The sequence below is a fragment of the Synchiropus splendidus genome, chromosome 1 (genome assembly GCF_027744825.2).
Source record: "Synchiropus splendidus isolate RoL2022-P1 chromosome 1, RoL_Sspl_1.0, whole genome shotgun sequence".
NCBI lineage: Eukaryota > Metazoa > Chordata > Actinopteri > Syngnathiformes > Callionymidae > Synchiropus > Synchiropus splendidus.
Window position 1 is genome coordinate 69,091,705 of NC_071334.1, and position 14,101 is coordinate 69,105,805.

At 45.7% G+C, this 14,101-nt stretch overlaps 1 protein-coding gene across 2 annotated transcripts in view; it reads right to left on the reverse strand.

Annotated features, from left to right (window-relative positions):
• tnfrsfa (tumor necrosis factor receptor superfamily, member a) overlaps positions 1-14,101 on the reverse strand; it is a 30,146-nt gene that overhangs the window by 6,530 nt on the left and 9,515 nt on the right. For both annotated transcript variants that reach the window (XM_053862210.1, XM_053862218.1), the window contains exons 2-3: positions 4,663-4,831; positions 2,389-2,520 (exon numbers count right to left, since the gene is read on the reverse strand). In XM_053862210.1, the coding sequence (XP_053718185.1) occupies positions 2,389-2,520; positions 4,663-4,831 (301 nt within the window). The remainder of the gene's footprint in view (positions 1-2,388; positions 2,521-4,662; positions 4,832-14,101) is intronic.

Below are 14,101 nucleotides of genomic sequence, written 5' to 3' on the forward strand. Positions count from 1 at the left end.
CACCCTTTTGTGAGAACCAACGATAAAAACAACGCAAGTGAAGGAAGTAGAAGAAAATCTACACATCTGCAGACTGGCGTCGTTGCTGGTACCAAAACAGCTAATGACAAAGGTGTTTTCACTGGTGATGGGTTGTGAGGCTTCATGACACAGTGCCCTGATTCTCAGAGGCCACCAGATGGCGCTGTATGCTATAAAATGTTTGGACTTCAGCAACTCATTCAATGAAACGTCATTTCAAATCCAAAAGCGCCATCTAGTGGCCGCTGAAAATGAGGACACTGTTTCATCAACCCTGCAATACTGTTTCATGATACCTGGTATCTACCCATCACTAGTTTCACTAGTTTCACAGTTTTGTTGTTCAGTTTTTCCTCTTCTTCTTTATGTGTTTTTTTGTTCCAGATAATTCACTTGTTTAGTTTTGTTGTGCTTTATTGTCAGGGCTTTTTCTCATCTTTGTGTGTGTGTGTGTGTGTGTGTGTGTGTGTGTGTGTGTGTGTGTGTGTGTGCTGTTACCCTTTTTTCGGGGGTCATGCTTTTGTTGCCTAAGTTATTGTGCATCACGATGATTATATTTGTTGTGTTGTTTGTTTGATGTGTTGCGATCGCTCTTGTGTTGAGCAGGTGTTTGAAATGATTCATGTCCATTTCATTTTTTTGGGGTTCAGTAATTTTGTTGTTGTTGCTTTACTTTAATAATAATGACTTGTTTACGGTGCTTTGTTTTTGCTGGCGTCCGTGTTTCCATCAGTGCTGTGTTGAATGTTTTGTTATGAAGTGAGGCGTTCAGTAGTACAGTCCAATACGTTGCCATTGCTGCTCTTCGTGCTGGGTTGTTCACCAGCAGTTATTATTCCCTACTGGCCAAGGGGAACAAATCAGAGTGTAGCAGATGTTATCCGCAGTGAAAAGTGTAACCGAAGTCTCTGGTCTGCAGCTCCGACACAAGGACGCCCACTGTGGGAGAGACAATGATCCCGGCCACGCCCGCCTCACCAGGTAGGACAGACGCACACAGGCAAATCTCCCGGGACAAAAACAACAAAGACACACCCTGCCGCTGCGCGTAACATCATAAGATCGCCTTTTGGGCAGTGCACCTGAAAAGGCCTGCACAAAGAGGGATCGACTTACCCGAAGTGATAAAAGGCCCTCATGCAAATGCGCTCGGAAGTGGAAGCAGTCCGAGCTCCGCTTTGTTCCCTTTTGTAACATGTGACTGATGATCTGTTGTCGGTTACGGCCTTGATTCAATTTGATACACGGACCAGCTGTTTTCACATCACCAGAGTTGAATAAGACCACGAAGATAAACACATTCCCACGAATTAGGAAAATAAAAAAGTTTTTAAAAAAAGAAATGTCTTCCAAAAGAGGAAAGACAATTTCAGAGGAAAGTTTTCCTCAAATAATCTCTTGCAGAAGTGCAACAGAATTCATTAATTCAAACAGAATTTTCTGAGGGGAACTGAAAACATCTGAATTGGAGCTCCAAGGTTTTGCTTCGAAGAATTCCAGGGGTTTGAAAAGCAGGTGTTTAGCAGAATTATCACTGGGACCATTGACATGAGCTGGAAGTCAAAGGATTGATCTGAGCTTATTTTCTGAAAAAAACACTTCACAAACTATTTCCCACCACATCATGTGGGAAGATATTGAACATAACAGTTTCCCAGAGAGCGAGTGAGTGAGAGCAGATTTGTAGCTTTGTGTCGAGATCCACATTTTTCTCTCTTGTTACAAGGGAAGAATTTTTTTTGGGAGACTTTTTAGTGTTTCATTTGTTGTAATGTCTGAAGGCAGAAAGCCTCAAAAGTGTTTCGTTGATCTGCACTTTTTATTTTTGTAAAAGCAGGTCCCTCAGCAATTGCATAAAAACTCCCCAAGATAAGCGCTAGTGGTCCAAATGAACATGACACAAGCTTTCTGACAGAAGTAATTTGTGTCAAAATGATGTCATTGAAGCTGGACGTGACGCTTTTTCCTGCCACTGTTTTTATGCCACATCGACACATTTTTTTGCCGACTATTCATAGACGCTTGAGGAAGCAGGATTACGATAAACTGATTAGCGGCTTCTAAACGCAACATCCACTTTATTTTCAAACCTGCAGGACCCAACAATGGAAGCTCCGTTTCTGTTTCTACTCTGCTCTTCGACAAGAAAGTGCTGCAGAATAATAATGATACGTCCAGCTGGGCAGTCAGTCGCGAGGCTACGCCAGCTCCGTGTGTGTTGGGTTATTTATAGCAACAACCTTCTGATGAATGCTAACTTGTTGAAATTCAATTTGTCCGTTTGTCGGTCAATGTGACTGAAAATTTGATTTCTGTCTCAGCCACTTTGATGTCAGACGGGCAAGTTTGTGCATGACCTCCGCTCACCTGAGCGACAGGGGCTGCACGCCAGGCATCGGTTCATGCCGTTGGGGTGTTCGGTGTAGGTCTGCCCTCGCTCGCAGGGCAGGCACGTCCCCGGCTCCAGGTCTCTCTCGCAGGCCTTGTGCACGTAGGTTCCTGCAATTCCAACCAGGATGAGAGAGTCAGATAAGACAGATGCAGGGACAGTTCAGTTCTGCTTCTAACCCCTGACTTTTTTTTTTTGAGACAGCGTAGCTTGAAATAGCGTTGAGATTCTCCGCGGCAAGCTGCAAAATCATTCATATAGAAAATAAAAACAGTAATTCCAGATAAATACAGACTTTACATCATGGTGCAAACGCAGCCCCCTGTTTAAATGCCTCATTTCATTTCCACACACATCGCCGCACGGCGTGACGCTGTGCTTTGGTGCGAGTCGTGGGTAAGACTCTGGGACGGAACGATTCTGTCTGCTTCACTACATCCTCCAAGAGGCTTGTGTTAGCGTCCCTTCATCATGGTGCTAGCAGAGCTGAGCCAGAAGGCAAAGAATTCACAACTGCCTTCACCTTCACCTCTGAAAGTAAAACAGCTTTGAATGCTTCGGTTCTCGAAGCCTTTGGACTTTGAGAGTTTGTTGTCCAGTGCCAGTGATGGGGAGGACGACCTTCTGAGAAGCTGGAACTCATCCTGCCCCCTCACTGTCTGGTTGATGAAGCACATCATCTGGGATAACCCTTGATGGCTATCCATGATGTTTTCAATCGAACATTTGGCTCCACAAATGTCAACTTCAAGGTCAGTGCCGTCATGGTCTTTCCCACCAAACGGTTTTGTTGGCGGTCAGTGGTCCTGGATGCGACACAGTTCCACCCATATCTCATCCCCGGTCAGAGCGAGACAGACAGACAGACAGAGAGAGAGAGGGACAGCTGGATGCGGTCTCACACAGCCAGCAAGCTCCTGCGTGCCACCGGCCGACACCAGTTGATGATCATGTGTCTGGAGAGGGAAATAAACTTCAGGATATTCTTGATATCTTGCTGTTTTTATCATCTGTGGCGCATGGATTTCCCGCCATGTTTTCCACGCTCTGGCAGCATAAGTTAAAATGAGACATCACAGACGTCAGTTATGAAAACATTAGTGATCCCTTCATCATACAGTGATGACTTAACTTCAGAATACCACCTGCACAAAGCATACATTAGCCACATTAGCACGTCCATGAGGGGAGCACACCTGCTGGAAAGATGAGAGCTGTGTTCTCTGGGGTTTCCTTGCTAAACAGAACTTCAAATCAGGAGTTGTCAGATCTGCACAGCGTGCAGTGTTCTCAATTTGCACTGCAGCTTCAGGGTTTGCCGCAGAAAGGTCACTAGCAAAGGTGGTGAGCGGCGGAAGAGGGAGGGCGTGATGTCGGAGCGTGACGTGGCTTTTTTTCACTGGAGGTTGCGGCCCTTTGCCTCAAGGAGCCGACCGCCTAAACTATATAGACGTAACACTAGTCACACGATACTCTCCATTACTGACCCAAGGACGGGGAATGAGGGTGCAGCAGCAGCAGCGTAGAATGGATGCACGCACATGTACTCTGACTGACTGTGGTCTTTGAACTGGGAGCACAGGAATAATGTCATTGGGGCTGCCACCTTCTCCTGCAGAAACCTAGGGGGCGCCGAGCAGGTTCTCAATGATGTGAACTTGTTTTGTGAAAAAAAGTTCTGGCACGCTGATCGCTGTACAGTAGCACCGCAAACGATGGCAGATTCCTGCCACAGACTTTTCGGGGTCTCATTGCAGTTGAAGGGCGAAGCGTGTGTTTGAGATGACGGCGATGAGTGAAATCGTAGCACATTTGAGTGAACGGCTTCATCAGTAACTTCATGGCTGAAACGTGCGTTTGAAAGATTTGAACTGGAGAACAGAGAGTTCCAGTTCTAAGAAGAATCTGCAAATAGTTTGATTAAATGATTCAATCACTCCGTAATTTCATCTCCGCCAAACATGCCACAAGCTGAAGGAAGAAGCCGAATGAATCCACAGTGATCCTTGTCATTGTGCAGGGCTGTAGGTCAACAGTCGGAGCACTTGCTTTTTAGGTCACTCTGCATTCTTTCCAGACGTTAAAGGACATTAGCAGAACTTCTCTGAGGTAATGGCTTTCACATTTGGCTTTGCAGAAAGTGCCACGCTCAATGTGGCAGCGAGACTTGCAGGGCGCAGCGGACAAAGCGCTCTGTTGTTTCAGAAGCTCCCGTAACGTCCCAGCCACGGTGAGGTTTGTCGTGAACTCACCGGCCTGGCAGTTGAGGCAGCACAGCCCCTGATGCAGGTACTGCTCGTTCTCCACGCAGGTCTTGTGCCGCCGCAGGGTGGCGTTCCTGTGGTCGTCCCCGGCCCACTGGGCCGCTGGTGGCTCCGCCGCCCCACACAGCAGACTCATGAGAAGCCCGGCCAGCAGCACCTTCAAAAGAGAGCAGACAGAGCCCTGTTTTTCTGAGGTGACTTTAACAGGGTAAGTGATGGCTGGTAGCAAGGAGAGTCCTCATAAGAAACCTTGTGCGAGCAATCTGCTCGATAATTTAAACCATCTGACCTGAGCATCTGCTGTGGGAAACCAATTAGAGGAGCCGGCCAGAACTGGAAGCAGCACCAGCCTGGATGAAGCGAACGTATCAGGCACCCAAACTTCATTATTTAATCATCCACTTTGCGAGTTCAAGACCCATTAAAAGAGCAAATCATTTGTACACACTCCACTTGTCAGGTGAACACATGGTTGGTGTGTCGTGAAAGAACCCACCACTGAGATATTTGACTGCCGTTTCACTCAGCCAAGGGTCGATTTTTCCTCTCTTCCATTCTCCACCTGTGCTATCTCACCAGTGCGCACTAGGGTTGGGCGACGTGGACAAAAAAAGGTATCGCAATAAATGAGGTCATTTCGGCAATAACGATAATTATCACGATAACTACATTTTCGTGTTATTGTCTGTCTGAGAGGCTGCTCTGCCAGCTTTATTTAGGGGTTCAATGGAGCCGTCTGTCTGCTGGATCTCATGTCTCTGAACAGTTGACTTGAACTATGGAGCAGTCTGGACACAGTTCCTAGATGCTACTGAAGAAACATTAGAAATCAGGTGAAGAAATGATCATGGCGTCAGATTCTATTCTCCAGATCATGATACAAACTGTCCTTTGTCTTGTGTGATGAAAAACCTTCTCACAATTCCCTCTCCTAACATGCTTGTTTTCCATTTCCTTATTGAAGATTTCACTCATACTTTGAGCTCTTTAGAATTTGTTGATGGTCCCTAAATGATGGCGGCTCGTAGCAGTAGCGCTGCCTTTGAGAGTGTGTCCTGGATCAGTGAAGCCTAATGGGGATGTGGAAAAGGACGCCGCCGCCAATACTGGAGCAGCGGGAGACCTGCATGTGTTGATGTGAACCAAGGCAGACGAGCGCCTCAGAGAACCTATGAGGACCACACCATCTCATCAAAGAAACAGGGATCCAGAGACTCAGAGTCAACCAGTGTCATGATCAAAGGTTCCCTGGATTCAACATCACTTTCAAACTACCATGGTGAACCAAAGTCCACCACACTCTCCACAACTGTAACACGCCGGTGTCGGCTGTCAAACGCAGCGGAGCTGGAGAGCGCGGCGCCGTGGCGGTCTCCTCATGTTCATGTGTGCAGGACCAATGCAGCGAGTGAGTCGTGTTTATCGAATTCATCATGAGATGCAGAATTGTCATCGTGGAGATTGTGTTTGACGGTATAGTGTGTACGATAAGTTGTCGCCCGTCCCCAGTGTGCACGCGACTCTTGGTCAGCAGGTGGACTTGTTGCCAACAATACAGCCTCCTTCATTAGCACATTCACTCATCACATCGATGGCCCCATCAGCCCGCAGGTTTGCCACATTACTCCTCTCTTACACCATATCTGTGCTGTGTTTTACATCACCCCGCTGCTCTCTGGTGAAATTAGTCCTCCTTTACTTTGGAGCCACCTTGTACTTGTTGCATCCGCCGCCTTGTTTGCCTCATTGCTGGCCCCACGGCCCTCCTGTTATGCTCATGTGTCCTCTCCTCTGCCACAGTTATAACCCAGTGTGTAGCCTTCACCCCTTGTTTGCCACGTAAACTCTTCAAATTAGCACCTGAACCGTCTACTTAGCCACATGACCCACCTTGTTTGCCAACTCTGCTCTGCCTGTCTCCACCTTCATACCCTGGTTTGCCATATCACATGTCCTTTTCCAACATGAATCGCAACTTTAGGCCACATCCTCCCACTGTGTTGTGACACTTTCAAAGCCCAGTCTGCCTCAATATTTGTCTCTTTAGCCAAATATCCCCTCCTGCTTTATCCACTTGTTCTCTCCGTCACCCTCCTCTGTGCAAAGTTGGCCCTTTGGTTGCCATTTTTATCCTCTGTAGGCCACATTCCCTCCGACTTAACACATTAGCTCCCGTTTCTTAGCCACCTACACTCATTCTTTCACCTCCTTAGAAGCTCTGTTGCTGCCACCTGAGCCTCCATCACCCCCTCGCTTTTCAGAGACCATCACCAGCCATAATCACCCACGTTAGTCAGATCAACACGACATTTGCAGCATTGTTTTGTTTGTTTCTGTACCATGTTTGCAGAATCATTCATTAAATCCGCCCACTTCCAAGCCGCGGTTGGCCACGCCTGCCGCTCTCACCTGTCCCTTCACAGTATCCACAGGAATTTGACCTCCATATAATGTATATTTGCTACAAACTTCTGACCCTTTGTTTCTCATGTACCCTTTTTCTTGACCCACGTAGTGGGCTTTAACATCTGCACAGCCATGTAGTACATCATACTCTCATGTTGTATCGCTACAGGACACAACTGCTTGAAGCAACACCACAGTAAGACAGGAAATGGATTATTTAATTTTAGGTTTTATAAAATAGATTTTCTCAAGCCACAATTCCTTCAGTAAATCAAGCCTTCCCCAGGATCTGTAAAGGTTCTGACTCTGGCGTGATTTCAGGTAACAACCATGAACACTTCGCCCATATCAAATCCAGATTCAGAACTCCATTCATGTGGGAGATAATACCGGACTTGTGTAGGTGGGGTGCGGAGGAGAATACGGCCAAACACTTTAGTGTGGCCCCCAGGCACTGGTGTTTATTCACACGCTTTTCAGCATGTCAATATGAGAAGGCCCCATTCACGGGCAAACAACACACTTTAGTGGCTCTACTTCAAATGACCCACATTCTTAAACCCCGGCCCTTTGAATGCCGTGACATGCGACGCCACGGTGAAGCGCCTCAACTGCAACACGACACCTTGGTGGGTAACTGAGAGAGGCCTAGATTTAAAGGCTTTTTTTTCGTTGTCTCCCATCCCCCTGGTCCAGGAGAGAAAGGAACAGGTTAGGGTGGAGCAGGCCAGGTTGGGAGAAACTGTAGACTGCGAGGGGAAGATGGGCGATCTGTGGGGAATACGTGCTGAAAAAAGACAAGTGTGGGAGAGTCGAGGGCCCAACAGAGCCACCATGGAGAAAGGGAAGGAGCGTCCACAGCGGCCTGCTGACTCCTGACTCCAAACCGTGCTCTCTGGAGGGCCGCCATGCCTTGTTGTTCTGAAGAACGTGCCCCCCCCCCTCTCTCGCACTCTCCCACTTCTTCCTTTCCTGCTCGCTCACGTCAGACTTTCCAGTGACACGGAGGGGCAGACAGCCGGCAGAGCAGTCACAATCGCACCATTTAGATCTATCCAAACATTCTGGAGAGGCAGAGGAGAGGCGGAAAGGGGTGGGAGATAAAACGGGCGGGTGGAGGAAAGAAGGAGGCGGCGTGGGAGGGGGGGGAGGATGCACAGCTTGAATGACACAAGGGTGAGTCTTCAGTCCTGAATACACTAATGTGTATAACTGCCGGGTGGTCAAGAGGTCACCCACAAATGTGGTCTGTTGTCAGCTCCAACGCCGTGTTTTGCTGAGTTCTGTCGAAGCACACGTCACAGCGCTACAGGAGAGAAGCTAACATGCCTGCCATGCCTTGATTCCTAGATGGTCCGCAGGACAAGATACTTTCTGAGAGGCATAACTTAAATGGCGCTCCTTGTTGACTACACATGTTCTTCTAAAGAACAGGCAGAATGCGAAGGAACCCGGAGAGCAGTAAAACAACCCACAAAGGTGGAGCAACATTTACGTTTTATCAGCATTTCAACTGAAAAGTGCCTCCATTCTAACCAGGTGATGGACACCTTAATCCCACCTCACCACGACAATAAGTCCAAAAGATTTGGGGCATTTTCAAGTGATACAACTTCATTCTGGATGGATTGTATTTTACTAGCGCCATAATTGTCATAAACAAAAAGTCCAGTGACGTAGCGACATAGCAGCCTAGGTGTCGTGCTGCGTTTGTGGGTAGCGGAAAGTGTTGACATTGCTAAAATGCATGACATGTTTATGTAGCTTAAATGCTAATACGGCATGCAGGATACATTTCAATGTTCTTGCCAGCGAGGTTTAAGCGCTACCATTTTTCCAATTCAAAAATGACACCCAAAGATAGCAGCCTTGTTCAGATGGATAGACATGTTTCTAGCGCTCACCTAAACACAGTGTTGACGTCGTCTGAGTGCCAACGGAAACATGTGCCAACAGGTGGCGTAGCTTAAGTGCTGACCAGACTAAATTGCTTTGGTATCAAATATGATAGCATGCCTCAAGTGCCAGCATAGTTTGGGTCAGGTCAACTTGTTATCTCGTCCTGCTACGGTATTCATTTTCGTGGACGTACCTCACGTTTACACAGAACACAACATGTGTCCAGAGGAGGAGACGGAAGTGCGACACCGGAAAGTGAAGTGTAGTATTTTAGCATAGTCCTCCTGCTGCATTTGAGTCTTGAATGTCATGCTAATAGGTGAACAGATCAGTGCTTTTCAGGCATTAAAAATGAACCATATATGTAATATTGAAAGCTAGTTAATAGATTGATTGATTTTAAAAAGGGGAAATTGGTAGCTTGTGTATCACCTTGGCTTCAACAGTGAAACAGAGCCATGAGAAATCAGACGCCCTAAAGTTCATGTGATTCACATGCCTTCGTGAGCCGCAACTGCTAAGCCGCCATGTTTGTTTTCAGGGTAAATGTCGCGGCTATCCGCGTCTCGTGAGTCGCAACACCCGATTGGTTGAGCGCTGTTCATGACACTGTTGACAATAACGCCGGTAAGTTCCAAACTTTAAACAATTGTTTGCAAAATGATAAAATAATGTGTTGTGACGGACAATCAGATCAGCCGCCGTAGCTCAAACAACATGCTAGCTAAGGAGTGACGTGGACACGCTGCCAACGCAGCCTAGCTGTCAACAGACAGTTGAGCGGCAAATGGCAATTGTTAGGTTGGTCCACAGACAGCAGAGCGGCTTCTGCTGGCCCTCGCTCACAGAATTATGTCATCTGAATCCAGACGACTTCAACAGTAAACAAACATTCAACAGAGTGAAAACCAATTTGTGGTCTCTATCGAGCAGAAAAGGAAACAAGCGCCGTCAAAACTCATGTCCCGGCTCTCTCTGCTGTCCGACTGCAGCACTTGATCCTCTGAAGTGAAGCCCGGGCAGCCACAATGTGGCTTCCTTCTACCTCCACCGCTGGCTGAGGTTTGAGACCGGAGTGACCGTAAACCTCAGCGCACAACTCTCCAAACCCACAATTCCTGGAAGCCCTCCAGAAGGCCCTCAGTTGAAGTGTCTGAGTCCACTTCAGAGTCCTCGCCGTGCGACCAGTGCAGCAGATAATTCTCAGTGAACGCAGCTGTTGTTCTCTGCTTCGATTCTCGTGTTAAACTAATAAAACCCAGTAAATTCCGGACGGTGCTTTTGTTTATGTTGCAACAGTAGCTCGCCTCCGCTTCCTCCCAAAACACTGCTGGCTTCTTCCAAAATGGCCTCGGCGCACACATGCCGTGTAGTGTGAGCACACGTTTGTGAGCGAATGACAGGACATCCTTTCAGTTGACCGGGTTATCAATGGACCATTAAGAGGGCAACCCGAACTCTGGCCTCCCCCAGAGGAAACGCGCTGAGCGCTATTATTAAAGAACTCATAGCCGGGCCGTTTTAATCGGCGCCAAACAAACTCATGATCTACATCTGGAAGCAAACACTCTTTCCTCATTAGGATCCCTGGAACAAGACGATATTGTGCTGCGCAAATACACAAGAACGAAACATTCTGACTGTGAAAAGCTCGCGGAGAAGGAGCTCTGCAGTCAAAACAAGGAGCGCAGTCTTAATATTAGGACTCACTGTCCCTTCAATGAGCCATTACTGTACCTTTTGTTTGTCAAGCTGTTGATTCAGTGAAACGAAACAGCCCCTTTCCTGGCCATTTCCAGTTAACACAAATGCCTTTAACAATGCTAATATGCTGCCTCACAAAATTCTTGATTGAATTTTCTGCGAAGTGAATTGCAACGCTGCGTTCCAGTTACCTCGGAAGCACAGCCGAGTTCAGAGCGTTCTCGCTATCGAAGTCAGAAAATACGATGGTGACGTCCGGGACAGCTATTCGCACGTGCGCCTTGAAGAAAAGCAACTCCTCGATAAATACGCAGGATGACAGGAAACACAAATTTGCATGATTCCAAATTAAAATGTGCCGAGTGTTAACAACCACATGATTTTAAATGATACAAAAAACGTTTCCAGGTAAAGCACGTTTCTGACTGCCTGGTTGTCACAGCATCTGCACGGCAAGAAAATGTGAGCATTTTTCTAAACTAAAACGTCACCCGTCGCCAGTTATGTTTTGTTCCTCCCCTGGTGGTTTATTTCCTCTTTTACTTTGGTGGGGTTGGTCTGGTCTTCCTGTGTGCGCCTCATCCATCATGTCTCCATCCCCATCTTTCTCCGTCATTGATAGCACCTGGTGTCTTGCTTTGGTTCCCCTTTATTTTTGCCACAAGATTTTCAATTTGAATGAATTTGGTATATGACTGAATCAAATGATGGATCCATCCATACATTTAAACAACAAAATATTGTTTGTTTTGCATCAGTTTGACAACAGCACAATAAATCACCATGGTGGCTACATTCAAGTTTTTATCTCACCTTATTGAAACTGAAGCTCTTTTAATGTCTTGGAAATATTTCTATCAGAATTTCAATGTTATAAGACTTTCAAGTCCATTCAGAGTGGTGGAAACCCTGGACATTGTGTAGTGAAAACCCTCCCTGAACCAAAGCAAACAGATGCTTTAGTTTGCTTTGGTTCAGGGAGGATTCCTCCATGTTTGTTGTTGTTGTTCTCATCCTAGCTGCCACGTGTCTGCTGCATCAGTGGCATCAGTGGAGCAGGAACTCCTGCACTGACAAAGGTTCCCGTTGTCTGGAGAGCACACTGTTCCATTAAAGTAAAATATTTATCTTTTATTTTTTGTAATTGATTCATCTTAATAATATTGTAATTAATTAATCGTAATTAACTGGTTAAAGTACCACCACTTGTTTTTACAATTTATTTTATCAGAAAAATACATTTCTCCAATGTTTTTACATTTTCTAAATTAAAGCATACCATGAAATTTATTTGAATTAGAAAGGAACAAGACAGGTTGAAAATCTAAGACAAGGTGAAGATTGAAATAAATGCCATACATGGTCCCACATGGCAGACAACTAGCGTTTCCCTTGGAGCTGCCGCCTAGATCCACAGAGACAGTCACCAGGAACCGTGAGATCAGATTGTTTCAGCAGTTGCTTCCTGTTGACAGACGCGCGCGCTTCCTTATAAACACAGTTCGGCGCGTTTTTGCCGAGTCGACACAGTCACGTGATTGTCTTAAAGCGGTACGCGCACCGACGCAGGGATCGCTCCGTGAGCATCGGTGTTGCTGGACCCATCACTAGTTTCTGTCACAATAGCTTTAGAGAAGATGCTACACAACAGGATAAACAGGGCTTTTTTAGTTCTCTTTCAACTCTAATTGTCGCTCATTTTATTAGCGAACTTGTTTTTAACTATTTGGTATGTTCATGCAAACACCACATGACTGTGGAGTTTTTATATCTGTACAAAATCAATTAGAGGACCTGAAGTCACCACTTCTCCACTAACCCGATCAGAGTGGCTGTGCAACCTTCAGCAGCACAGATAGCAGATGGAGCGGCGGCTGACCAGAAGATTCATAGTCTGCAGCTGGAAGGTCGTCTGCGACGAACCAGCAGATTTTATTTCTGTGTCACGCTGAGGCCGTTTTAGCAAGAAGAACTCACTCACATGACCGACTGCGGCACTCAGGGATCACATTTTGTCACGGATTTTTGGGAGAAGACGACTGACGGCAGAATGTTTACCGGCATCTTCTCCTGCCACCCTGGAACAGTCGGGTCTTTATCACACGCCGCTTCCTCCCACCACAGCCAGAAGAGCGTCTCCTACTTCCAGCTGCCAAGTTCACACTAATTGAAGTTTAAAGTGAAAAGCAGTGAGTTGCACAACGACGTCGACAATATTTCCCTTGTCTGAACTTGACGCTATTTTTCAAAACATTTTACTAAAATGAAGCATTTTAGTACAACTGTTGATGGCACTTTCTCTGTTTATTTTTGGGGTGGGTTGTATCTTTGCAATAAAAATACTTTGACTATTTATATATATTTTTCTTGTTCTCATACCTTACATATCTTATAGTCACTGTATCAACAGATAAACTCGATTTTTAAAATATATCTATTATTTAAACACACAACCTGCAACAATTGCACATTTCTTTTCGTATTCTTGTCCAACATATTTTTTTTAAATAATTATATTTGGATTCACTGCATTCCCTTCATCACCTGTCTTTTCGCTGAGCTTCCTATTAGCATTTAATTTATTTACAAAAGGTTTTTTATATTCGATGAGACGTTCATCTCTGAGTTAATTTCACTAATTTATAAATTCCAAACTCAGGAATAACTCAAATAGTTAGTTTTTTGTATTTTGAAAATATATATGGCCTTTTATATGTGCTATTTTTTGCTTGTTTTCATTATTTAAAAAAGTGTTATTTAGTTTTTTTAGTTTATTTAATGCCTTTTTTTTATCAAATGACAGCAATTATTGAAAGATTTGAAGACACATTCCATTCCTTTCCCTTTGATAACATAGTTTGTCATATAATGCATGATTACATATTTTTGTGAGACTTGTAATCACTGCTTAACAATTTTAAAATGTATTAAAATATATTTTAGAAATACATTTTGAAAATTTTTATCGACATAATTCTTTGTTGTTTTTTTCATATTTTTTATCATTTCTGCTTAAGCTTGTTTGCCATCATGTTTTGTTTATGTTGTGAAGTATTTGCTTCTCTTTTACATTCGTCAGAGCATCAACTCGAGCCTCCTCCCTGTTGGAACGTGTGACACCCTGACCCCGGGACAGGAACTAAGCTGCTGGTGAAGACGCAGCTTTCATGCGAGCACAGACCCTCGTGAGGTGGACGTCAGGAGAAATGGAAAAACAAGAGTGCTGAGAGTGGGAGCGTGTGAAAAACACGGGCCCCCTCCTCTCAGGGAGGGCAGGAAGCTGGAGACAATACCGAGGCTTCATGCAGAGTTCACAACTGTTCCCCTCGCAGCCGGCTGCCTGGGAGCAGCCGCCGCAGCCGTCGGACCCGCGGCACATCCGCCCGCTGGATATTTATAACTCAGGAAAGCTTCAGCA